The 26,101-nt window shown below is 46.1% G+C and overlaps 1 protein-coding gene across 1 annotated transcript in view; it reads right to left on the bottom strand.

The window, feature by feature from the left end:
• SCN10A (sodium voltage-gated channel alpha subunit 10) overlaps nucleotides 1-26,101 on the bottom strand; it is a 76,354-nt gene that overhangs the window by 34,307 nt on the left and 15,946 nt on the right. The window contains exons 4-13 of the mRNA XM_031469976.2: nucleotides 22,771-22,899; nucleotides 22,077-22,168; nucleotides 19,401-19,592; nucleotides 18,902-18,968; nucleotides 15,328-15,469; nucleotides 14,515-14,712; nucleotides 13,650-13,820; nucleotides 10,794-11,087; nucleotides 8,260-8,368; nucleotides 2,089-2,327 (exon numbers count right to left, since the gene is read on the bottom strand). Of these exons, the coding sequence (XP_031325836.2) occupies nucleotides 2,089-2,327; nucleotides 8,260-8,368; nucleotides 10,794-11,087; nucleotides 13,650-13,820; nucleotides 14,515-14,712; nucleotides 15,328-15,469; nucleotides 18,902-18,968; nucleotides 19,401-19,592; nucleotides 22,077-22,168; nucleotides 22,771-22,899 (1,633 nt within the window). The remainder of the gene's footprint in view (nucleotides 1-2,088; nucleotides 2,328-8,259; nucleotides 8,369-10,793; nucleotides 11,088-13,649; nucleotides 13,821-14,514; nucleotides 14,713-15,327; nucleotides 15,470-18,901; nucleotides 18,969-19,400; nucleotides 19,593-22,076; nucleotides 22,169-22,770; nucleotides 22,900-26,101) is intronic.

The following is a 26,101-nucleotide window of genomic DNA, read 5'->3' as shown; positions in this document are numbered from 1 at the left end:
ATTCTTAGCAAAGGTCCTGGCAGATAGTACTTCATTAATAAGTAATAGCTATTAGCAAGAACAATAATAATACATTGTCTCAAGTTTCTTTCAGCTCTGAGTAGCCTAAATGGTCTACAACAGGGCAGAATTCTGACACTGAGAGAGGTCAGGACCAGGCTCAGGTCACACAACAACCAGCAGGGAAGGGAGACAGGCAAGGAAGAAACCAAAGACCAGGGTCAGGCAATTTTTTCTCATTTGCTATCATCCAAGCCTCTCACCAGCCTGGGAAACAGAGGCAGTTGCAACCCTTTTGCAGAGAAGGATATGGCTGAGAGTTTAAGTGACTTGCCTGATGCCGCAAGGCTGCAACTGTCTGAGTGCCCTTTGTGGGCAAATCAGTGTGATGTGGTGGGTGGTGGGGGTGAGGTCCTATGCCCTAGACAAACTGGGGTCACCACTGGCTCCACCTTCACCAGCTGTGCCACCTTGGGCAGGACACTTAACCTCTGAGTCTTAATGCTCCCTTCTGGGCTGTGAGGGTGGTGATAATTTCATAGGATTGCTGTGATACTGAGATGACACTTCCAAAGCACCTGACTTGTAAGCACCACACAGCGCTTGCCTTTCTTCCTTTTTTAAAAATGGCACTGTGCTCTGTCACAGCGGTCAAGCCTTTGGTCTTTCTTGACTCAACGTCTCCAACTGTAAGGTGTGGGGTGGGCTCCAAGCTCCCTTCCATAAGACTCTCTGGGATCGATGATGACTTCTTGGCAATAAGCTCTCTCTTCGCTTTCCATTTCCCCTTTTCCCACACAGAATGTGATCTCTTAGCCTAGATGCTGCTGAAACATATGACATGCTGGCTCCACAGTGTCCAGAACACAGTGGCATCCTTGGATTCTGGGGGAGGCAGGGAGGTTCCTAGAGAAGATTAGTCACATTTCCTGTGGGACCCTTCCTTCTACCTTAACCGCCTACAAGGAGTCAGAAGAGCTGGATGTCCTGGTAGACCTAGTAAACCACCTGCAGAAGATGGCCAATGGTGTGGACATGGAGGCAGGACCCTGACCTTCCTAGCTTCTGCTTTTCTTGTGTGCGTGTGCGCACACACATATACACAACACACACAACACAAACACTCTCTCTGTCACACACACACACACAGCAGTAGGTCTTGTGAGGGAATTTAGCCCAGGAGTTGAAAAGGGTGAACTTCAGAGCCATTTGGCCTGGTTTCAAATCATAACCCTGCCACTTACCTCTATGAACTTGGGCAAATTAACCTCCCATGCCTCTGTTTTTCCACCTGTGAAAGGGCATAGTAATAGTGCCTGCCATACTAGGTCTTTGTGACAATAAAATGAGATAACCTGAGAGAAGCATCTGAGACCATGTCTGGTCTTGAGTAGGTGTCACTGTTACTGTTTCTAAGGGGGCTGAGGACAGATGTTCTGCCTCTGAGTCAGATACTTTACCCAGCATGCGGTGAAATCCAGGATGGATTTTACCTTGTTAAAAGCAAATAATACTAAAAAATAATGGAGGAAAATTTAAAGGAGCATCATGTCTAAACCAGAAAAGAAAAAAGTTCTGACTCCCTGATGCCTTTACTACACCAACCACGTTCTCACGTTCCCTTCTTATTATCTTCCCTTCCTTCCCCTCCCCTTTCTGCCCTTAAATGACAGCTTTGAAAAGCCAGAGCCACTGTGTTTAGCAGTCACAGAAGCAATCAAACCAGAAGGAAATTTGCAAGTTCATAGATTACCTTAAGATGGGAAAGTGGCATTCATTTTAAGGTAGAGGCAGCTGAGATCCAGAGAATTCTGTAGGTTCTGTAAAGGGGGAGCTGGCTGCCCCTAGGTCAGGGCTCTCTCCATCCTCTTCTCTGTGCTCCTTCATCCCAAAGCAGTTCCCACCAGCTCAGCCTTGTCCTCGACTTGACTTCCCCCACTCAGTGTCCACACATCTCCCATCCTGCTGCTCTGCTCTCAGCAAGCTTGACCAACACTCCAGGGAGGGAGGGCATGCTGCCAGCACCCCTACCTCACCCCAAAGCCCCCCAGCCATGACAGCGTGGGCAGTGGCTGCCAGTGCACTCACAATGTTGCCTGTCTGGAGCATGGTGTCAAAGGCGAAGCTCATGCCATAGTGCTCCATGGCCATGAAGATGGTGTTCACCACGATGCACAAGGTGATGGTGAGCTCTGCAAAGGGGTCCGTCACAATCCCAAAGAGAAGTTCCTTGAGTTTCACCCAGGTGGGGCAGCACTCCCAGATCAGATACTTCTGCGCCAAGCTGGTCAAGCGGGGTGGGCACCTCTGTTTAGACTCCTCCAACTCTGCATCACAGGTGTGGTCATTGACAGCTGTTAGCCAGGCATGGACTCAGACGCCCAACCCATGGCCAACCCCTAGACCTTGTCATTCCCAATAATGGCCAACTCCAGTCTCCACTGCAGCTCTCTCTCTTTCTCTCTCTGATGATCAGTTCCTCCTTTTTGAGCTCCCGTAGTCTAGCAAGTGCAACCCAATCTCTGTCCCCATTCAGTCCTTCAAACCAGGGACCTTATACTTTATAACTGCCTATCGTGTAGGTCATGTCTTCTCAACTCCCCAACTTAGATTTCAGGTCCACCCCTCTTTACACTCTTGCTGACTCCCCCATTCCCTCACTCTCTCCCCTCTCCGTTGTGCTTGCCTGGTAAAACCCTAGCTTTGAATAAACCCAAGAGACAGAGGACTCTATACCTGCAGCCAACCAGCTGAACCACGTTGGAAAAAATACACAACCATGCCGACTGGTCCCAGCTTGTCACTGCCCAGAACTTCTGCCGCATTTCTCTATTTCAGTCAGTTCCTTCAATCTTACAGACCAGCACTTCTCACTTCCTCCCTTCTCCTCCAACCTCCACCTCCTCCTCTCAAATCCTTGCTCTCTGCTGATGAGCTCCCTTTGATTTCCATCAGAATACAGAATCACAGGCATATGGACTTCCTTTTCTTCCTATTGCTGAGCCTCCAGTCAATCTGCAAGGCCATCCCCAGATCTGCCTCATGCCCCGCCCAGCGCGTGAGCTGGCTCCACTCCTCCCACGTGTGTAGGGGCCCCCTATTCTCACACCTACTCATGCCTGTGTCATCCCCCTTCTCTCCCCTCTGGACCATTCCCATCATCATTCAAGCATGTTTTAGTTTTATCTCCACTTTTTAAAAGGTCTCCCTGGACCCCATGATATCCTTCATCAAATGTCCTCTGAACAGCAAAATTCCTTATAAGAGTTTGCTACACTTAACCTCCACTTTCTCACTTCCTGTTTCCTTCCCAGCCCCTGGAATCAGGCTATTATCCCTTCCAAATTCAAACCATCAATTTCCAGTCCTCACCTTACTCTGCCTCTCACAGCAGATGACAGCGTTTATAATGCTCTCTTTGAAACCTTCTGTCTATCTGGTCCAGGATGTCATGATCTCGGTTTTTCTTCCATGTCAGTGACTACTTCTCAATTTCTGTTCCTGTCTCCCTCTTCCCTTCCTGCCTTTAAAATGTTGGAGAACTCAAGCATTCTCTCCTTAGTCTCTCTCTCTCTCTCTCTCTTTTTCTCTCTCTAGGTGATCTCATTGAGCCGCCTTAACAAATAAATCATCTCTAGGCAGATTCTTCCCAAATTATATGTCAAGTTTCTGATCTCTTCCTTAGGATCCAGATTCACATCTCTAGCTGCTTCTATAAATTTCCACTTGGATGTGTAACTGGGGCCACCTCTATGGAGGTTAATTACATAGCTTTGGGTCTATCTATGAATTTCACTGCAAGATATACACACTGCAGATATACCACCTCTTTCTTTGTGGACCACTGTTTATAAGAACAAAAAAAAGGAAACTAGTAAAATACATTATGAAAAAGGATGAGGCAGATATATTTCTGGAGATATAAAAAACTTTATATATATATATAGTACACTGTTGATTGGAATGTAAATTGGTGCAGCTGCTATGGAAAACAGTATGGAGCTCTCTTAAAAAGTTAAGAATAGAACTACCACATGATCCAACAAGACCCAATTCTGGGTCTATACACAAAGGAAATGAAACCGCTGTCTCAAAGAGATAGCTGCACTCCCATGTTTACTGCAGCATTATTCACAGTAGCCAAGATATGGAAACAATCTAAGTGTCCAACAATGGATGAATGATTTAAAAAGATGTGGTATATAAACACAATGGAATATTACTCAGCAATGAGAAAGAAGGAAATTCTGTTTGCCCTTAACCATGAGGGCAAAGTTATGCTAAGTGAAATAAGCCAGACAGAGAAAGACCAATACTGATACTGCATGGTATCACTTGTATGTGGAATCTTGAAAAAAAAAAGGTCACACTCAGAAAAGTGGTTGCCAAGGGCTGGGAGTAGGGGAAATAGGAAGAGTTTGGTAAGGGTACAAACTAGATTCAGCTGTAAGATGAATGATGTCCAAGGATCTAATGTATAACATGGTGACTGTAGTTGATAACACTGTATTGTATCACTGAAATTTGCTAAGAGTAGAACATAAATATTTTCACCAAAAAAAAAAAAAAAGATAAATATGTGAGGTGATGGAGGTGTTAACTTGATGGGGGAATCCTTTCACAACGTGTACTTAAATCATCTCAATGTACACTTTAAGTATTTTACAATTTTATTTGTCTATATCTGTATATACACATATTGTCTACTGGGTTCTGAATCTTATGCCCCCTAGATAGCTCTCAAATCCTTCCATTTCCCATCGTCCCCTCTGCCACTTCCCCAGAGCCCAGCCTCTGCCATCGCTTACCTGGTTTCCTCCTAACTGGTTTCCCTGCCAACAGTTTTCCCCTCTTAATTCCATTCTCTGCATGTATTCAGAGTAACCTTTATAAAGCACAAATATAGCCCCTGCCTCCAGTCCTTTAATGGCACCTCACTGCTTTTAGGATGAAGTCCCAAGTCCTTAGTATAGTGTAGGAAGTTCCATGGGTCTGGCCCCAGGCGGTCCCTCCAGCCTTATTTTGAGACCCTCTCCTCCTTGCTCTCTGTACTCCAGCCACATTGGGCTTTTTCATTTCTTCAAGTGTTACATTCTTTTCTGCTTCAGGCTTTGGCTGTCCTTTCTGCCTAAATACTTCCCCAACCCCAGGCTAAACTTTCCATATTTCCCTTAGCATTCTGCACTTCTCCCCTCAAGACACTCAGCATCCTGGTAATAACTTGTTCCCTGTCCTTCTCTCCCACTGGTACAGACTGGGCTGTGCTCACAGCTGTGCTCCTGCTTCTGGTTGTCTGGTTTGGACAACTGTCCAGTCTTAGTTTGTATGCTGGCATACACGGTTCACATGCCCGGAGCTCAATGAAATGCCAAGTTCTTACTGGCTTGGGCCAGAACTTCTCAGGCGCAAACACTCCCAAAGAGGTGACCTTTGTCAATCCTATAACAATTCTGACAGTATCAAGCAACCCTTATGTATTCCATGGGCGTGGTGGATATAATGTCCAACCCAAAAGATTGCAGGTCACCTGCCCTCTACTCAAAAAACTTTGATCTCTTTGACTTAACCTAAGGTTGTCTTTATCCAGATTCTTTAAAAAATGTCAGTGTTTCCCCTGCCTTTCCTAGTCTACTCTCACAGAATCTTCTTGAGGGAAAGTCTAACCTACTTCACATTATCTGACCATTTCTTCTTCTCCTGTTCATCAGCTCAAGTCATTATAAATTAGCATCACACCCCAAACATCACCTTTATGCCTCCTACTCATTCAACAACTGTTTGTTGAGTGCCTATGCACTGCTCTTCTGGGACCAGAAATCCAGCTATGAGCAAATCTTTGCCCTTGTGGAATCTATAACCTAGTGAAGAACAGCCAGTATCTGCTAAGTATCTCCTCTCTGCCGGTCACGGACCTAAGCACCTTCCTTACACTAACTCACCAACACAACACTGCAAGGTAAGTACATTTCCCCTATTTTACAGGTGAGAAAACTGAGGCACAGAGCAGCTGATGGCGCTTCAAGGTGGCACATCTTAGCAGAAGTGGCAAAGCCGGGATGCAAACCCTGACAGTCAGGCTCCAGGGCCTGTGTTCCTAACTCCCACCTCTGCTGCTTCTCGTCCATCTCACGACCTCTTTAGTTCTTACCTCAGTTGGAGTGTGTAAAGGACACTCGTTTTGTTCATTCCTGTCTCATTCCTGCAAAATGCATTGCATTTGCTGTTCATCTGTCTGGAACCCTGTCCCCCAGGTTCTCATAAGGCAGATTCCCTTACTTCATTCAGATTTCTGGTCTCCTTGGAGAGCAAGGCCTTCGGCAACCACCTTCTCTAAAACAACCCCTTCTGCAGCCCCTGTATTCTATCTCCTTCCCTACTTTATTTTTTTCTCCTATGTCTTATCACTACCTGAATATCTACTTGTGTTCATTATCTGTAGACCCCAGCCCCCAGGATGGAGATTCCATGAACACAGGCTTCTATCTTGTTTACCAATGAATCCTCAACACCTGGAGCAATGCCAGACCCATAGCAGGCACTCAACAAATGTTTGTTGGGTGAATAAATGAAAAAAAGAGAGAAGGAGGGAGCTGATAGCTCTCGGGAGTAAGTGAAAAAGCAAGCTGTTTGTATTTAACATTTACTGTTTGAGGGCTAACATCAAAAAATAAAAAAAATCCAAGCAACCTACCTGGCTAACAAAAAGTTGTGGGCATAGTAGCAGGGTGAAATTCTACGCAGCCATGAAAAATGTTAGATGTGCAGACACCATCACAATGAGAAGTCATTATTGGTAGTTATCCATGAGGAAAAATAACATAAGTGAGTATGTACAAATTGTTTTTACTGGAATATGTACACATTTCTCAAAACTCAAACTCAGGTATGCAAGAAATATAACTTAAGGGTTTTTCCCCCCACAACTGAATTCAATTCATACTGTGTCTGAGTTCTAGGGAGCTCAAGGTTCATAGAGGGTTGAACTGGTCCTTAGTCATTGCCAAATGTATTTCACTTGAGTCATCAACATTCTCATCTGGCTGCTGGTGGGAGAGCCAGGGAGATGGCTGTTCCCTCTTTGCCTTTCCAGGTTCCCTCTTTGGCTCTCACTCATCTCCTTCTGTAGCCTTCAGTGGGAGCAAGGTCATCATCCAGATACTCTCCTGTCATGCAGGGACCGCAAGGCACCCTCTAAACAGCCTCAGAGCATCTCTACTTGGGAACATTACTAGCACGTCCTACCCCACAGTTTCTGTCATGCTGGGCGTGTGGGTCTCTCTCTAAGACTTGCCACTCCCAGATTTACCTAGACATTAAGGCACAGATTGGCTCTGTTTTCAAATCCCTCAAACATCTTTTTCGGTTTCTTTTGTCCACCATGCCCTGCCCTGCAGTTAGGATTCAGCCCAGGGCTCGGAGGGGAGACCACAGAACCCCTTCTCAGGGACACACCAACCTCCAAGCTCCCTTCTCCCTCCTCCAGCACAGGACATTTTACACTTGTCTAGGGCAGGTAAGTAACTGGATATGACTAAGGCCATATTTTTCATACACTGGGGCAAAACAAAGGTTGGATAAGAAGACAGGTCTTTTACTCAGGTGAGAAGGATGCAGCCATGCTCTCAGGGAACTTGATTGTCATGTAGTCGTTTTCTTTCTCCACCCACTTGACTTAGTGTAAACAGCTGGAACTTAGATGCATCCCTGTGAAGACTGAGTGGATTCCCACTTGATGACAGAACCCTGAATTGACAAGGATTTAGTTAAATTGACTAATTAATTTGCTTAAATTGTCTTCCAATGCTCAGCATGATAGGGGCTTGAGATGGAAATTAAATTACAACCGTAAAAGTTACAGCCATGAAATACATCAGAATAATTTTTCTATATTTGAAAATTAAAGATTGTTAAATTTCTTGCATACCCGAGTGGTAGCCTGAAAATCTCTGGTGCCTGTGGATCACTTTTTCAAATCTACTTTTGTGAATACATATGAAACAGATGTTCATTTGAACAAGAGATGAACTACGGCATTTCATTCATTGGAGTCCATTGTTTTAAAATTTTTATCCACATTAAAAAAACACCCACATTGATCAAGGGTAACAGAGCCAAGGATATAAAAAAGAGGAGTATTTAGAATCTCAGGACACAGAGGTGGGTGCCCTTTGACACAGGTTTAGGAGGTTCCATCTTCTGCTCATAGGGGGACTCATCATTGTGGCACAAAGAATGGATGTTCCAATGAGCAATACTTACCCTCGAGGACGGAGGTCACGACACTGACAACACTCAACGCCCTTTGAACTCGAAGAGATTCGTCTAAGTATTCCGCTGTTAAGAAAGTCTTCTGTCCTGCATCCAGTGCCTGCTGGGACACAAACAGAGTCAGGACACTCCCCCAACAGGAAGTCTTCTGTGGCAAGGACAGATCACAGCCTCTTACTGGCCTGGCTCAGGTGGTTGCAAGTTGCCCCATGAAGCTAAGATCCTCTGCAGTCATGCTTAGAGTAAAGGGGCTGATGCATGAACTTGGGGTAAGAACATGAGGAGCAGGACACAGAGCTGAGGTGCAGCCAGAGCCTGGGTTCGTAGCTGACAGATGACCCGTGCAAAGTCTGCCCTTGGACAAGCACCTGGGTCCAGGGTGAGGATGGGGCTGCCTCAAGTGCCTCTGAGGTTTCCACCAAAGGGAGGTGAGAGCTGCAGGGGGATCAGGCCAGGCGGTCATTATTAGACTTCTTCTGGGCTGTGCATATGACAATTACACAAATTCCTACTCCATGACAGGCCTCCTTGACCTCCCTCCTAAGAGCCCTGTTTCTCTCGCCAACATCTGACCTAGTTTCAATTCCACCCCATCTCTTTCTTTCTGAGGGAATATTTGTGTCTTGATTGCCCATTTCTCAGTTTCTGACACAATCCTTTTGACTCTTCCCTCTCTGTGCCTTCACTGGAAGTTCTGTCTGGGTCCTGGGCTAGGCCTTTAACTCTGGTCACATGCACACCCTGGAGGTGGGGCGTCCCAGGCCCACAGCAGCTGACTCAGCACTGCACAAACCATCCAGAATCCAAATTCAACAAACATTTATTGAGCACCTGCCACAGGTGAAGCTCATAGGTATACAGTCAGTGCTTGATAGATATACAGAAAGTCTGGAAAGTTTTCAACCATGAGGACTCAACTCAACACTAACATCTGCTATTGTTATTGGTCTGACGCATATATAAATGGAGGCAATCTGTGATTCCATTAGCCTTTTAGCTATTTAGAAACTTTTCTTAATCAGGGGAGACATGGAGGCTTGAAAAATTTAAGGGACTTGCTAAAGGTAACTCAGTAGGTAAATGGCACAGCTGTGATTGAAATCCCAGTCCATCTGACACGGAAGGGCTTAAGAAGTTATCTTGCCCTAGCCAAATAATTTCACTAAAAAAAATCAAGGTCGGAATATCTAGGAAAGTAGTAATCTAGGCAGCAATAACAAGCTTTCTTGAATGTGGCATTTTTGAGTGTTAAAGCACCTCCAAGAGAGCCCTGCAGCCTGGCTTTGACTTGAGGACTCTGGGTTGGTGATTCTCTGTTGGTCTATCCTCTACCATCCCTGTCCTGCTCTGTACCTGGGGATGGTGACCTGGACAAACTGCATCACCCTCACCCCCTGGTTCTGGTCAGGTTTGGCCAATGAGAGGCACAGACAGGAGATGACACTGGAAAGAGAGAGGAGCTGGCTATCTGTCAGCTGGCTTCTTCCCTGCTGGGCTGTGTCTGAGTAGTGGCTGTGATCCACCACCTCTGTCAGGCTGCCTCTCACATACAAGGGCAGTTCTCACTGGGTTCTGGTCCTTCCCCTCCCTCCTTCAGCCTAGGCTTGTAACACCTTCTCACTGTGGCTAGTCTCTCAGTGCCTCACTGCTCCTTCTCAGTTCTGGAGCCCAGTGCACACCTCTGTAAATACTTTAATAAGTTCTCTCCACTTGTCCACGGGAGTGTTCCATCTGTTTCTTGCTGGGACCCTGAATCCCAGGCATCTAATCAGAGATGGAGCAAAGGTAATTCTGTAAGACTTATCCAAGTCACTGGAGCCACAGAATGGCCAGCCTACAAGTCTGTTTGCAGTCGATTCTGTGTCCTGGGCTGGTCATAGGGCAAAAGAAAAACACTCGAAGCATCATTACTGAAGCTGGAGGGAGAGTTTAAATTAAATCACAGCTCCAATCCAATGAGGAGTCCCTGAATTGCCATTACACTCCGTGATTATTCTATTAAGAGCGCTGGTCAGCTAGTCACTGTTGTCTAATTTGTGCATTTCAGCAACTTACTGCTTCTCCGAATAAAGCCAGGGATACTCTGCTTCAGCTAAGATCTGTCCAAGGCACCTTCCAAGATTTCTCTGAGTCTTAACTGTCAAGCCCAGGGTAGTTTGTACAGTTACAGGCAAAACGAGAAGAACCTTTAATTTTTTCATACTCATCCAGGGAGAAGGCAGGCCTATCTCTAAAGCGGTGACAGTGAGAAAGGACAGAGAAACACTGGAGAAAAAATGAGATCAGCTGAAAAATCATCTGTATCACTATAGTGCAGAGTAAACCAGAAAACCTGCTTGACCTCAGGGAAACCCAATCTCTCCCTCTGGGTCTCACGTGACCGGTCTGTAAAATGAGGGTAGATGGGAGATGTTGGGCAGAGTGATGTCTAAAGGATGGGTCCACAGGTGACACTCAGGGCTCCTTGGCCTGAGTCCTCTAGCTGGAGAGCAGCCCAAAAGAGTCTGAAGCATTCACAAACTTACCGAGACTTCGACGGCTCCAGGGGAAAGCTCACCAGTGGGCAATGTGGGGTGGCCATCTTCTCCATGCCCTGAGCCAGGGTTGAGGGTTTGAGGCAGTGGACTCCCAGGGAGGGGGCCTTGCTGGCTTGCACCCCTATCCAGCAGCAGAGAGCCCCGATGGCTTTCACGGTCTCCAGGAAAGATTCTGACATCTGTGACCTCATCAGGGAATGAGATGTCTCGGCCGATGGCCTGGAAATGGAACACACTGCCATGGCTAGCTCGGCGTCTTCCAGAGGTGAGGCCTAGGAAAGACTGGGTGTGGCCCCAAAAGAGCCCAAAAGAAGGCAAGCTGGAGGGTCATCCTGCAGGCAAACCTGGAATTCAATACTTCCCTCCACCCACTCCCATTTCCCTGCCTTTAGCTTCCCGACTTTCCAGTGGAAAATCAGACACAGACCTAAGGGGTATTCTAGGTAAACATGGAGAGAGGACTGGAGAACAGAATATTCCTGATACAGCGCAGGAAAATGCCAAGAGAGATGAGAGACTGCAAGGTGCAGAAGATCAACAAATAGGTCATCACAGCCAAGGACATATCAGAGGACAACCTTGTCACCCAGATGACAGTTGTTGGCCAGCCTTCTGCCATGGGGCTGGACCAAACTGTCTTAAGTTCCCTGCTTTAATGCAAAGTTGCGATCTCAGAAGACTTATTACACCAGGACAGGAACAAGCTTGGTAAATGGTTGTTGAATGGCTGAGTGCTCTTTATTGTTTGAAAATTAGGTTCTACAATTCATCAGATCTAGCCTACAAAGGTGTGAGAGTTTGTGCCGCAAAGGAGGAGACAACAGCTTTGTAATATAATGAGCTTCCAGGATCCCTTGAGGCAAACTTTGAACAGTCAACAATGGGGAGATTGAAGGGACAGTTGCAGCCTAATTTCTTGGAAGAATAGCGCCATTCCTCCCAATCAATAAACATTTCCCATCAAAATCTTCCTCTAAGGGAACTGTGTGGCTTACAGTTGCCAGAGGAAAGGAGCTAATTCATAGGGCCCAGAGCCCCTGGGGAGTCAGTATGCTGGGTTGGCTAGTTCCCGTGACCACTGTGCGAACCTGACCACAACAAGTTACCAATTCTGTCTTCAGGTCATAGAGAGTGTTTCTAAAATCTAAACACTGACTTCCTATCAAACTTTGATCATACTGCTGAATTTCCCTCCCTTCCTTAATTCATTGTATTTACTAAATTACTAAAGTTGAGACATTTTGTCAATTAAAGTCCTCCATACTTATTCCCCTCTCCCACATAACTGAGGTTTGCTTTCTTGATAATTGGGACCTCAATCCTCTATGAGAACCAACACTGTAATTTGGTATTAAAACCACAGCACTCTTTGCATAGAATATATATCTATGGCCCATGAGTTCATAAAAATCCATGAATCCTTCCTACTTTTAAAGCAAAGGAACAGAATTGGCAAATCCTTAGTAAAGATGGGACAACTGAGCTATTTGCACTTGGGCACTAAGCACACTAATAAAGACACTAAGCAGAAAAATTTGTTGTTGAATTAACAAGACACAGTTCCTCTTTTTCCCTTTGAAGGTAAACTAAGCAGTAAAGACAAGCACATACACACACAGAGAACAAACAATTATTGGACATCCAAGTGCTAATCTATGTGGGGCTGACTGAATGGGAGAAATTAAAGCCCAATTCAGAATGTCACTGACATTTCCGTGGAAGCTGTGATTCATCCTGTTCTATGATTGTCAGAGCCCTACTCAAAACCACTCTGTAACAGCTTCTGAACTGTGCCCTGTCTATGCCAGGTGCTGCTCAAAAGAGGCAGAGCAAGGCCAGGAAGGGCACAAATACAGACTCTAATAAATGCTGAAGCGTGGGTGTCACCAAGGCCAGTGCACATGTGAGCGTGTCTGTGTACGTACATGCACACATCAGTCTGGGGGTTTTAGAGGTTGTATTCCAAAAAGTAGGGAAGAGGGAAGTGAGCAACAGCAGGCCTGAAAAATATCCATGTTGATCCCCTTCTCCATATGATTAGTGTGGGACCTACTCTACCACAAAGGGGTTATTACCTCTCAGGCGTGTAGAAAGGGTCTATTTGGAGTACACGGGACTTTCAAGGGAGAAGGAGCTGGCAGGAGGAAGCTTGATAGGCACAGGGATCTGGGAGTAGGAGGCAGAGGGTTATGACGCTGGGTAGAATCACTACAGGGTCTGAAGTGAGGTACTGGAGTTATTCCTAGGCTGGACTGTATCACAGAGGTGGGTGTGTGCTGGGATCTCTTGTGCCAACAGTAGGTGAGAATCTGAGCTGCGGAGGCTGAGGCATGAGGTCAGAAAGCAGCTTGTAACTGATTTCAGCACAATGAACAAGGACCCCCTTTCCTGCTCCAGAACTGCTGGTCAGAGTGTCAGAAGGAAGCCAACCCTTGATGTCCACACGTCCACAGACACCTCAAGGTCAGCATGTTCAAGGTCACCAACTTTCCTTACACCTTCCCACCTTCCCTACCTTCCTCCTGTGCTTCTGTCTTAGACTCATCACCTACTTAACTGCCCAACTTGAAACCTGGAGTCATTTTGGACTTCTCCCTTCCTGTTCAACATTCCACAGTCTCAGGCTTGTTGACTCCCCTCAGCCCCCATAAAAGTCTTTATAATCCACCCTTCCTCCATCTTGTTTAGGCTACCATTTTGGGGTGGGAATCTGGATTACCAAAATATCCTCCTAGTCTTTGTGCCTGCAGCTATCTCTGCTACAAACCTCTTCCCATGTCAAAGTATTATCCATGGCAGCTGCAAATGTGGGTGATCCTTAAGGCACAACCCTGAGCCCCTTACCATTCGGTGCTGGTTGTAAGGCTCAGATTGGAGTGATCTGTTGTCATCTGTGGAGCCCTCTGACACCCTTGGCTTCAATATATGCCTTCTCTCACTGGCATTTATGGAGGTTAAAGGTGATCCATTATAGGATTGGAGAGAGGCTGTGTCAACCCCCAGTGCTACCAGCACCTGAAGAGAGAGAACAGCAAGTGTAGCCAACAGTATCTGGTTGAACTTAGCATAAATGTATGTCCCCCCCAGACCTGGGGTGACACAGAGATGAGAGCATCTAAAACAGAGGAGGTCAGGATTAAGACCAGGGTGGTGGTGGGACTGAGACATGGCAGCAAGAGCCACCTCTGGGTCACCTCTGTCATTCATATCCTGTAGATTCTGTTGATACCTGCCCAGATCTCTTTTACCAGGAAAGTACACTCATCTCCAGTGATTTGAACATTACCTACTAATGGGTTACAGCTACAGCCTTCCCCAGACAATTTCCTTTGACTGTATATTTGGCTGGGGCCAGTATAAGGGGTAAAAGGGCTAGCCCTCTTGCCTCAGGGTGGAGCTAACTCTGGTAGAAGTCATGCCCTGGAGCTCCCCATGGAATCAGGCTGAAGGTAGTCTCTAGCCAAGATCACTTTCTTGTTTAATTCTTCCCCTGTCTCATCTTGTTTCCTTCACTCCTCTCCTGAGAGCACCCCTCAATGAATCACTTCCACAAGCTCTTCATTCATATTCTTTTTTGAGACAACCTAACCTAAGATGAATCTTCCTATAGTTCCCTAAAATGACAGGCTTAATGTAAGAGGCTGGTCCAGATCTCTGCCCAAGAACGTACAGTCTGCAACTGACTCCACAAAGATCCACCCCAACAGACCTCTTGTTCCTTCCGGAGCAACTTGAGGGCCTCTTGGAAGTTCTTCTCCCTGGTTTCAGTTTCATCAATGGTTGCCTGGTTCTGCTCCTCATATGCCATGGTGACCACAGCCAAGATCAAGTTAACCAGGTAGAAAGACCCCAGGAAGATAACAAGCACGAAAAAAACCATATACATTTTCCCAGAAGCCCTCAGGGTCTGAAGATTCAAAAGAAAGAAGAGAGACATGTACCCAGAGAACATGGGCCTCTGACATGGTCAGGGTTCTCCAGGAAAACTGTAGTCAAGCAGACTTAGAGATGATCACACTAAGTGAAGTAATATAGAGAAAGACAAGTATCATATGATAACACTTACATGTGGAATCTAAAATAAGATGCAAATGAACTTATTTATAAAGCAGAAACAGACTCATAGACATAGAAAAGAAACTTATGTTTACAAAATAAAAGGGAAGGGAGGGGAGGAATAAATTAGGAGTTTGGGATTAGCAGATACAAACTATTATATATAAAATGACAAACAACAAGGTTCCACTACTGTGTAGCACAGGGAACTATTTCAATATCTTATAATAACCTTTAATGGAAAATAATATAAAGAAGAGTTTATGTACACACACACACACACACACACACACACACACACACACAGACATATGTATAACTGAATCACTCTGCTGTACCCCAGAAACTAATGCAACATTGCAAATCAACTATTTAATTTAAAAAAATTTAAAAAATCTTAAAAAAAAAAAAGTAGCCATGCATACAGCCTTCAACTCAGTCTGTATGGGGACATGCAGATCAGTACCTGCTGGTAGAGGCGTTCCCAGGAATCCTGTGTCATGAGGCGGAACAATGAGAGGAAAGCCCAAGCGAAGGAATCAAAGCTGGTGTAGTTAAAATCTGGGTTGCTGGATGTTTTAAGGCAGAAATAACCCTCAGGGCAGTGGCTGTAGCAAAAACAGAGACAGTCATCAGTTTCACAGCCTCCTAGGCTTACTAGGGGCAAAGCAGCCCAGGGCTGCGGGAAGAGCACAGGGTTTGAAGTCAAAGACTGGAGTTCAGGGACTAGTCTTCCTTCTATTAGCTGGTGACCTTGGTCACTCAATCTCTTTAGGTCTCAGTTTCTCTTGCTCATCAAATGGGGATGAGGAAATGTTTACTTCAGGGTTTCATGTAGAGGGAAATGCCCTGGAGAAGGCTAGTTGGCTGCCCAGACATGATCCCATAAGGTGGAAAGCTCTTCGCAAATTCATACCAGATGAGGGAGAATCAGTATCAATAATGCAGACTTAAAACCTGAGCCAGCTGGCATCACCGGCAGAGTTGTCTTTGAAAGAGGACTCACATTAGCCAAGTTCAGTGACCGATTATATATAACAAAGAAAACAACTGTCACTTACTGAGCATTTACTGTGTGCCTCTCTCTCCCCTAAGTGCTTTACAAATGCTGTAATTGAATCATCGCAACAACTTTTTTTTTTCTTGTGAATGTGGAAGCTGGGGTTCAGAGAGAAGTCAGTTGTCTAGGACCACACAGATGTCAATGGATTTATTTAAAAGGAAAACTATAACTGTCAAGTAGCCTATGAAGACTGATCTATGAAGGAAGGCCAGATTGAAGATGATTGGTAAGTGCTGGGGTGGGGAGTGCCATACTGCTCTCTCTCTCATAATAAGGGGTGAGTTGATGTCGTGAAGTATCTCTAAGCTCAAGGCATGTGAGGTGCTCTCCTCCACCCCAGTGGGATGGTCTGTTTAAGGGAACAGTAATGCCTTTTTTGTGGTGCGGGGTTCTACTTTAGGACTCCTCCACCAACACCAATCTTATTCCAGACATGCACGTAAACATACAATCTTGGGACCCATACAATTGATTAGGGCCAGACAACTTGATTATAACCAAATCCCTATTCTATCCCCAGCCTTGGTTGGAGATTTGTGAGTCCCAGACTCTGTGGACCCATATTTAAAGACAGTCTCTCTCCCAAGGAGCTAGTTAACCTGTAGGTTTGGTAATTAACTCCAAGGGCAGCCTATTTCTACATCTTCTGTAGAGCCCCCCTGTAGCTGCTACACATCATCAGCTAACTGCTTTGAGAACTAAATGAGACTGAGGTACAAAGGTTCTTGCAAAGTGCCTTCAACACAGTAAATATTATATGCAAAATGCAAAATTAAAATTCTTGGTGTTTTTAACCTGAAGCTACCAAAAGGATGGACTGGAATAACATATGTGAAAGAATGCTGAAAATCATCAAGTATTTCCTGGTACTTGTTCTCCACCTTGAGACCCCAGATTTTCTTTCTACAGTGCCACTGGTCAGGGTGGGCTTTTGCTCAGGGCTCTGGCTTTTCAGAGGCTCAGCACAGTACCCGGGTTTGGTGTTGACAGCATGCCCATTAGGGCTCACTCCGCCCATCGTTTGACCTGGCCTCTACTTGACATCCCAGCCCAATCCATTCCTTTCCCATGTGGCCAGGGCCTACCCAGCAGGGTATCTGGTCTCTCTCAGAGCTTGGATCCCAGGGACCGATCCATGGAGCTTGGAGACCACAGACAGGGCTTGTGCTACTGTGGAACCATCCTCATGAGAAATGCCATTATTCAGACAGGAAAAGGACACTGAGGGGCCCTCGGTTTTGATTTTAAGTCAAAGGCAAATGAAAACTGACCTCAGAACAGCCCTCTCTCTGAGCTCAGCAACCAAATGCCAACTGCATTTGTGAAGAAAGAGGCCAAGGGGCCCATGATGCTCAAATTCTCCTGTTCGTCCCAGCGCTCAGCTCTAGCTGAGATTGTTTTCCTAGTGAGCTGAATAGGGCAGAACTCCATGCAGGTCCCACCCAGCTCCACTTGCACAGTATAGTTCTGTTGGCCACTCGGGGAGCAAGGTCATGTGGGCTTGGGGTTCCAGACGCCCCCACCATGGAGATTCGGGAGATGAGCCTTTCTGATCTGCTGCCTGATCTCTCTGCTTATGCCTCCACCTGCGGTCAAAGCAGCAGGCAGACCTGAGGAGTCCCCTACCCCTTTGCTTTGTCTCACATTCTGTTCTGCCACTTGGAATGGCTCTGTGCAAACCCTCTCGTGCTCACCCAGCCTGGAGACATCCCTTCAATCTCACTTCAACCACCACCTCTAGGAAACCTTCCCTGACATCCTTCCTGCTTCACACCATCATCTCGCTGTGTTTCCCCAGCCTGTGGAGCTTCTAGGACAACCCTGGATCTCCACAGTATAGCATCTTTATGTATGTGCATCAGAGCTCACAAACTGGCAGATTGCTGGCTGTTTTTGCACTGCTGAAACATTTTGTTTGGCCCACAATATGTAGACATTTTTGGAATTGGTAGCCAATGTTTATAGTTAGGAGAGTTCACATAAAATTCTAAATCTCCCATCTCTCTTTTAAGATTTGGAAGGTTTGGAAGCAGTGGACCCACATTTCCACATGACATCCAAAAGCTGGACTGGTCAGTGGCTACCCCTTTAGATGTGGCATGAACTGTCATTGCCGTGGTTCCCACCCAGCCTGCTCCTCACATTTGTTGTTATGTGTCTGGCTTCTGTAAGGATTTGAGATTGCCAAGTCTGATGCATGTGTTCTTTCCTCTGTTATGTGAGGATAATAAAACCCATGTGATGAAGTTGTGATAATTAAACGTACAGCATCTGACACAAACCATATTTAATAAATATTGGTTCCCTCCTGGGGTAGACTGTTTGCAAAAATGATTACAATTATTCCCCTCCCTGTATCCATATCCCTTAGCAATGAGATGTTGCAGGTTCTCCCATCAAGAGATAGAGTCTGTTTCCCCCACTGCTTGGGTCTGGACTGGCCTGTGCCTTGCTTTAGTCAATAGGATACAGTAGAAGTGACATTGTGCCTTGGCCTCAAGAGACCTTGCCCACTTCCACTCTTTCTCTTGGAATCCTGCCTCCACCATGAGAATAAGCCTGGGCTAGTCTGCTGAGGGATGAGAGAACAGATGGAGAAGAGACAAGACACCCCAGCTGAGGCTCTCCTAGATCCGTTGGACCCCTGCTAATCTGTCCACTCTGTAGATGTGTAAATGAGCCCAGTCAACGCTAGAAGAGCACCAGGCTGATCGCAGCCCAATGTGCAGATGCACAGAATCCTGAGCTAAATAAATGGCTTATGTTTTAAGCCACAGAATCTTGGAGGTTGCTGGTTATACAGCAAGCACTAACTCATACACTCCCTCTCCATGAGCCTGGGATGGCAGAGGCCGTAACTCATTAATTTCTACATCTTCCTCAGGACTTGCAACCCAGGCTTCACCCAGAAAGAGCTGATGACAAGAAGAAGAAAGGGCTGCTAGGCATTGTGCTTTGTCATGGGTTGGACACTCACCCTGAATCAGATCCATTGCCACACAGTAAGGGATCAGAGGTGCCTGATTTGTTTTTGTAGAAATCTGCAAAATAAAGGAAGACATGAAAGCCTCATATAGGGTTTTGAAGCCTCAAGTCAAGCCTTGAGTGGTGAAAGCAACACTGGCTGAGTCTTCTGCCCAAGCAAGGCGAGCTCCTTTGGCTGTCTGCCCTCAGTGGACAAGCTTGAATGCAGGGAAGGGAATATGTCTCATCTGGGAAGAGAAAAGCTGGGGACTGGCTTCAGCTCTGAGCCTCCTCCAGCAGAAGCAAAATGACCTGTCCCTGGATTTACAGCTCATTTCCTTATAAAAGGGACACTGGGCAACGGAAAATGGGTGGCCCCTAAAGTAAAACCCAACTCAGGAGAAGCATTTCAGCAGGAAAGAGGAATCAAAATATATGTCTGTACATGGATGCAGGTGCTTAACAACCCTGGCCAACCAGACCTTGGTCCCTACGACAGAAATTTCACTTGCGTTTTTCGTGAGAAGAATAATTGGCTGTCTCGTTGACAGCTGTGCAATTCTTGACACATTTGTTCTTGAGGTTGCCCTTGAAGAGCTGCAGGCCGACCAGGGCAAAGACACTCAGGCAGAAGACGGTGAGGATGGTCACATCAGCCAGCTTCCTCACTGAGTGGATCAGGGCCCCCACGATGACCTTCAGCCCTGTGGGAAGATGACAGTGATACTCCCACGTGGATGAGATGCCACACACAGAGCACACGTGTGTGCCTGGCACGCTTGCATCTTAGCTGTCCTACCCTCTCATCACGTACGGGTGTGAGGTGTTCTGCAAACTGGCAGCTCCAAGCCCAGTTCCTCATCCGAACTTTACAATAAACCCAAGAAGCATGCAGGTAGAGATTACTGTCCCATTGTAAAAATGAGGTAACTGAGATTCAGGCAATGCATTTTTAAAATCAGTCTGAAGCTAATAAATTTTTGACAGTAGCAATTTCAATTTGACAGTAGCAATTCAACTCAACTAATTGTTGAGTACCTGCTGTGTTCCTGGCACTGTGCTGGGGGTAAGACTACTAACTTCACTCCAGTCATTTGGTATTTGTTTTTCTGTCCTCATCTCAGTCCTGGGAGGCAGCTTGAGGCTGGGGACACGTGAACCTCAGTGCATGTATGCGTGTGTGTGTGTGTGTGAGAACGAGAGAGAGGTGGGAAGGAGGGGGAGGAAGAAGAGGAGGAGAGGGAGGAAGGGGGGGTGAGGGAGAGACACACAAGGGAGATAGAATGAGACAGAGACACAAAGACACAGAGAGATGAACACAGCAATAAAGCAAGGCCATGAGAGACACCGAGAGTCACTGAGGCAGAAAAAGACTCTGAGAAGGAGCACAGCTGGTAGCAAAGATGGGGCCCCTGCTTGTTTAAAGAAGGATGATTTTTTGCTCTGGCAAAGGAAATCACCTTCTTTGGGGAAGCAGCTCCACAAGTAGCAGAAAGAGCTGTTTGACCAGGGAAGCAGGTGGCGAGCTAGTCTTGCCTTGTCATTTTGGTCAGCAAATAACCCACTGAGTACCCCTTGGCCCATGTGGTCCCTGCCTGGGAGCCAAGCAATTGTTAAGGCACTGGCGTGGGGTGGTGTATGCAGTGAGGGGAAACTACATTACTGAGCAGGTGGGCACACTTAGGAACAGCGCTCACAGAAGCCTGGGGCTGGGGTGGGGTGGGGTGGGGTGGGGTGGGGTGGGATTTGGGGAAGTTAGGGGAGGACCAGGCAGTCTCCTTGAGGAGGTCAGACCATGGCAGAGCCCTGAGGATGAGTATGGGTTGAATGAAGAGAGAAGCAGGGATCCTCCTGACAGAAGAGCAGCGTGGCCAAAAGCTGGAAGATGAGCAAAGGCACGGAGTGTTTGTGGAACCACAAGCTGATTCTGGAAGGTGATGCAAGGTGGGTGGGTAGAGGAGAGAGATGAGGCAGGAGGAGGGTCTGGAGAGGCCAGGTCTTGTATACAATACTCAAGGTCTTCCTCGCTAAGAGCTGGTGAGAGAGACACCAAGCAGCAGAACTGACTACTCATTGCTATGATTTTCTTCATGAAGAATCTTCCCCAGTAGAACTTGAGCTTCATTATATGCTCACTGTAACACGTTAGCATGATAAATAACATGCCCACAGGTGCCATGACAGTCCCAAGGCTAACCACAAAAGGTCAAAGAGTGGGCTGCGGCCCAATTCCTGGGAATCCCAGCCCCTTCCACAGGGTAGCTGGAATACTCCTCCCACTTGTAGGCGTGGAGCTACTGAGCCCGTAAAAACTGCCAACACCACGCCTCATTGCTGCCTGTTTTTGCTCCCTCATATTTGGAGGCATCCCGCACTCTGTCTATGGAGTGTGTACCTACTTTTACTTTAACCTGAGCTCCTAACTCCCACACCTCGTGGCTTTTCTCTTGCTTTACACTCTATGCAGTACGTATCTCTCCAAATAAATCTACTTTTACTCAACTGTGGCTTGCTCTTAAATTATTTCTTGCACAAAGCCAAGGACCCACACTTGGCAGGGCACGTCCCAGGGACTCAACCGAGACCTGGGACATGGCCCTACTCACGCCCAACATCCGTTTTTCCTGCATCAGCAACAGAGATCTTGGCGCCCACTAAGATGAACCCGGCTGGACTACTTTGGTTGCTGAATTGTCTGTAATCAAGAATTGCCTAATTATTTTCTCTTCTGTAGGACCAAAGACAGGGCTGAGGCTCAAACTTTCAGATTCTTGGAAATGGTGAAGACACTCACCAGACACTGCCTTTTCACCCCTTCCCTGTTTTCAAGTTTACACTTTTGGTATAAAGTATAAATGAGAATCTGACTAGAGGCTTGCCTGAACCCCCCAAATGCAAACATATAACAAGGACATGGCCTTCTCATCATTTATTGATGGTGGGGTCATGTGTTCTATGGACAGAGCATTGGTTAGGAACTAGGATGTGAGGTTTCCAGGTCATACTTCGCCTTTAGGGATGAGGATTTGGGTTTTTGTTTTCTACTCTCTGGGCCTCAGTTTCCTTGTCTCTCAAATGGGGACAATAGTCCATGCCCTGGAACTTTATGGGGCTTTTGTGAAAATCAAAGCAGGCTGTGGAAACAACACACACTCTATGAATAAACATGCTGGTTTAAAGCAGCTCACCCGGGATCACAGACACCGTCTTTAAAGCTCTAAGAACTCTGAACGTCCGCAGGCCTGAGATCCCTCGGCGATCTATTGCTTCACATATGTATCTGTAGGACCAGAAGTCAGTCAGCAACTCTGTAAGAAGAGAGTCTTGGGGGAATTCATGCGGCATAAATAAATAAGAACAACGTTGGGTAACATGAGCCTAGGAAGGACCCAGAACAGACACTGAGAATCTACTAGCACTTCTACCTATAGACTGAAGCCGACGCTAATTTAATTATGGCACTATTTTCCAGAATGGCCCCTTTGAAAAGATGCATTATGATCTAGGAGGCTCCGTGGGCTACGGATGGATGGATGGATATTCAAGCATGTAGGTGTGGCCAACCAGTCTCCTCAGGCCCTGGTTCCTCAGGGAAAGGCCTTCACGTCTGGTAGGTACAAGGCTGAGCTTTGTCTGATTCACTCTGGCGGGCCAGTTATCAGCTCAGATCTGAGGTCTCCAACTTCTCCCCGAGAGTGTGGGACTAACCTTAGAAAATGGCTCCCGGATCAACAGTCTGTGTCAAAGAAACCCCTGGCCATGCAGTCCCGAATAAGGAAGCTGAACAGAGAGAGATAAGGGAACACTCCCAGAGTGGAAGCCTGGACACAACGACAAGCCCCACACAGACATACAAACAGATCAGCATGGAGAAACACTCACGCCAGGGTGATGACACTAAAATCCAGCCAGTTCCAAGGATCCCGCAGGTAAGTGAACTCATTTAGACAAAATCCTCTTGCCAGTATCTTTATCAAGGCTTCAAAGGTATAAATGACAGTGAAGACATATCTGGAAGGGAAGGTGGAAAAGGAGTATTAACTGTTCCTTGGAGAGAAGTCAGAGGGAGCGTTGCTGTGATGGTTCCAAAGGAAAACACGTGAAGATTATCACCGAGGAGGGGAAGGGGAAGAAGGGAAGGCAGGGAGGTGAGACACAGACTGAGGAACTCAGAGGAGGCACACAGATGCTGGAGAGTCCGGAGGAGGGATGGGTGTGGCTGAGATGACTGGCAGCATCTGCTGCTCAGAAGGTAGGCAGAGGTCAATGACCGGCAACCACCGCAAGGTTCAGAACAAAGTTTCTTTAATTCTGTGAGGTTCCCCGAGGTTCCCTGCCCTGAGTGAGGGAAGCTGGCAGCTCCTCTCTCAATTTGTTGACTGCTGAAGATTTGAAGGAGGAAGGAGGCTCTCCTATATCCCTCCTCTCCAAACTTCGTTACTGTCTCACTTCTTCTCACCCCATGCTTGGTCTGCCGGCATTTCTGGCTTCAGGGATCCCAGTCTAAGAGCCACAGAAGGCAGTAAACAGGTAGGGGCCATGGAAGAAAAAAAGCACTTAGATTCACAAACATTTTCTCAGGAAGATGGATCCTGTTAGAGGAAGTCATCTCAAAACAGCCTTTTTATTGTGCTGGGCACTTTGTGGTTTTGGATTTGAAGTGATGGATTAGAAGCTGAGCTTGAGAGGAGGGCCGTATTTCTCAAATGTTCAGAATCCCTCAGTCACTAACAGCAGTGGTTCTCAAACTCTAGCCTGCATCTGACCGACTACCTGATGGGCTTGTTCAAATGTAGATTTCTGGGCTGTACCCCAGAGTTTCTGATTTGGTAAGTCCGGGGTAGGGCCTAAGAACTTGCATTTCTCACAAGTTCCCAGCAGCGGCTAATGCAACTGACCTGGAGAACTACCCTTTTAGAACCACTGACCAAAGGAATTCGGACGCATGCATAAATCACACTTAATTTTGGCTACATTTAAAAAATTGTAAACACTGTATTATGTTTCATACCAAGAAACACTGGTATAAAAAATGAAGACTTTTGATTAAGTATGGCAGATTGAACCTTATGTATTTACACCTCTATCCTTTCTGAAACCCTTCTTAAAGGTAGTAACAGGAATTTTTTAAAAAGCATACATTCACTAAGACAATGATAATGGAGAGCACAACAGCATTTTGGAAATTAGAGTTAGGACGGATGAGTGGTAACTGACAGAGCAGACCCTAGAAAGCTGAAACCTTAGCTGGAAGGAGGGAGTCAGAAGCAAGGCAACCCACACCGCAGAGCTTCTTAGGACTTAGGGATGCTAAACACCTCTGAAAGTGGGGTTTGGGGAGATGGTGGCAAGTGGGGCTGAAAGGGCAGTTTAAAAGTCTTCACAAGAAGTGTAATAGGGAAGAACAAATCTGACTCTGTATTAGATCTGTTCCTTCAGCTCTAACCCTGGGCTGTTTCTTATGCTTAGTTATACTGGCTCTGCACCTTTTGTAAAAGAACGTTGCCTACAGCCTGGAATATGCAAGATAGCCCATTCCCAAGGCTCTGATCTTGAAGGGTCTAACACTTTCCCATTCATATAGAGATACAAAGTTGCAGGACAGAGAACGGTATTTGTCTTGGTGGTGGTTTACAGGGACACCATAACCTGACCAGCTGCAAGAACAAAGGATTCCAACACCAAGAAAACCAACCACACCCCTTCCCCTTTTTAGTGTAAAAGTAACTTGAATTCTGACTTGGGTAAGATGGTTGTCTAGGACATTAGCACCCTAACTTCTCTGCCCCCTGGCTTTCCAAAAAAAAAAAAAAAAATTATTTCTTGCCTTAACACCTGTCGGGCAGCAAGCAGAAAGAGTTTGGACTTGGTAACAAATTTGGGGGAAGCCAGCCGGGGGCCCTGCTGTTCATGGCCAGCCAGCCCTGGTTGGGCAATTTTGGAGTAAGACTCTAGCAGCTTCTGGGACCACCTGTTCTGAGGATCTTCCCTTCAGAATTCCTGGAAGCAGCACTGGCTGCCCCAGTGCTTGGCAGTTAAAGCAAGAAATTGGCATCTGGGAGCCGATGGGCTCCACACAGTGGGGTGAGTCGCTTCAGTGTGGATAGCCGGAAGCTTCATTACTTTCCATTTGGGTTTTTTTTCCCCCTCCAGAATAAGGCAATTTTGTTTTGTATTTGAGTGGGGTACCCTGTTGGAGAGAGGAAATAGTTGTTAGACTTTTACCCGATTTATGAACTGGTTCATTTGTTTCTTTAGATGCTAGCATTTGTGTGCACTGTTTGTGTTTTGTTTGCCCTGTATTTCTGTCTTTAAAAAGTGGGGAATATTTCAAACATCCCTAAGGAAAGTCTTCTGAGGTGCATTTTGGATAAGTGGTCTGATTCCAGCTACGAACTCACACCTAAGAGGAAGATGAACAATGTGTGGCTGTAGTACCTGTTCGGATCCTCACAAGCGGTTTATGCAGGTTAATTCCCATATGCTGCCAACCTTGCTGTGTTGATTACACCATTTGTGGTCTCCTGTGTCCTTGGTATACGGAAGACCCGATGGTGGTAAAAAAAATGGCTTAAGATTGTGCCAAACCCAGGAATACCAGTCCCACATATCCACCTGGTAAATTAAACTTCTCCAAAAGAAAGAGGGACAATGTAGGATAGGGTAAGCCAGAACATGAGCTGAGTGAGGTGATGATGAAGGATATAGGGCAACCTTGGGTAAAGTGATGAGCTTCCAGAATGAGTGTTTCCCTGTTGTTTCACACTTTAAAAGCAACATCTATCAATTTCTCCAAACTGAGGGATCTAAGTATTCAGTTAAAAACACCCACAAGTATTCAGGAAAATGAATGAAAAAGGCTCATATCAAGGCATAACATCACAAAATTTGGGAACATTGTACACAAAGAGAACCTAACTTTTTTTGAGGGAGTGAAAGTCACAGCTCATATATAAAAAAGATTGGGAATCAAAATATCAACAGATTTCTTAACAGCAACCTTGGAAGTTATAAGACAATGAAACAATGCCTTGAAATCTTTGAGGAAAATAATTTCTAATATAGAGTTTCTTTTCCAGTTAAACTGCTTAGATGAGAGTAGAATAAAGACAGGCCAAGTCTTAGAAAATTTACATCCCACCTACTCGTCCAAGACAGAGTTACTAGAGGATGTGCTCCACCAAAAACAAGGACAGAACCAATAAAGAGGAAG

The sequence above is a fragment of the Camelus dromedarius genome, chromosome 17, assembly GCF_036321535.1.
Source record: "Camelus dromedarius isolate mCamDro1 chromosome 17, mCamDro1.pat, whole genome shotgun sequence".
Classification (NCBI taxonomy): Eukaryota; Metazoa; Chordata; class Mammalia; order Artiodactyla; family Camelidae; genus Camelus; species Camelus dromedarius.
This window is presented reverse-complemented; position numbering and strand designations above follow the sequence as displayed.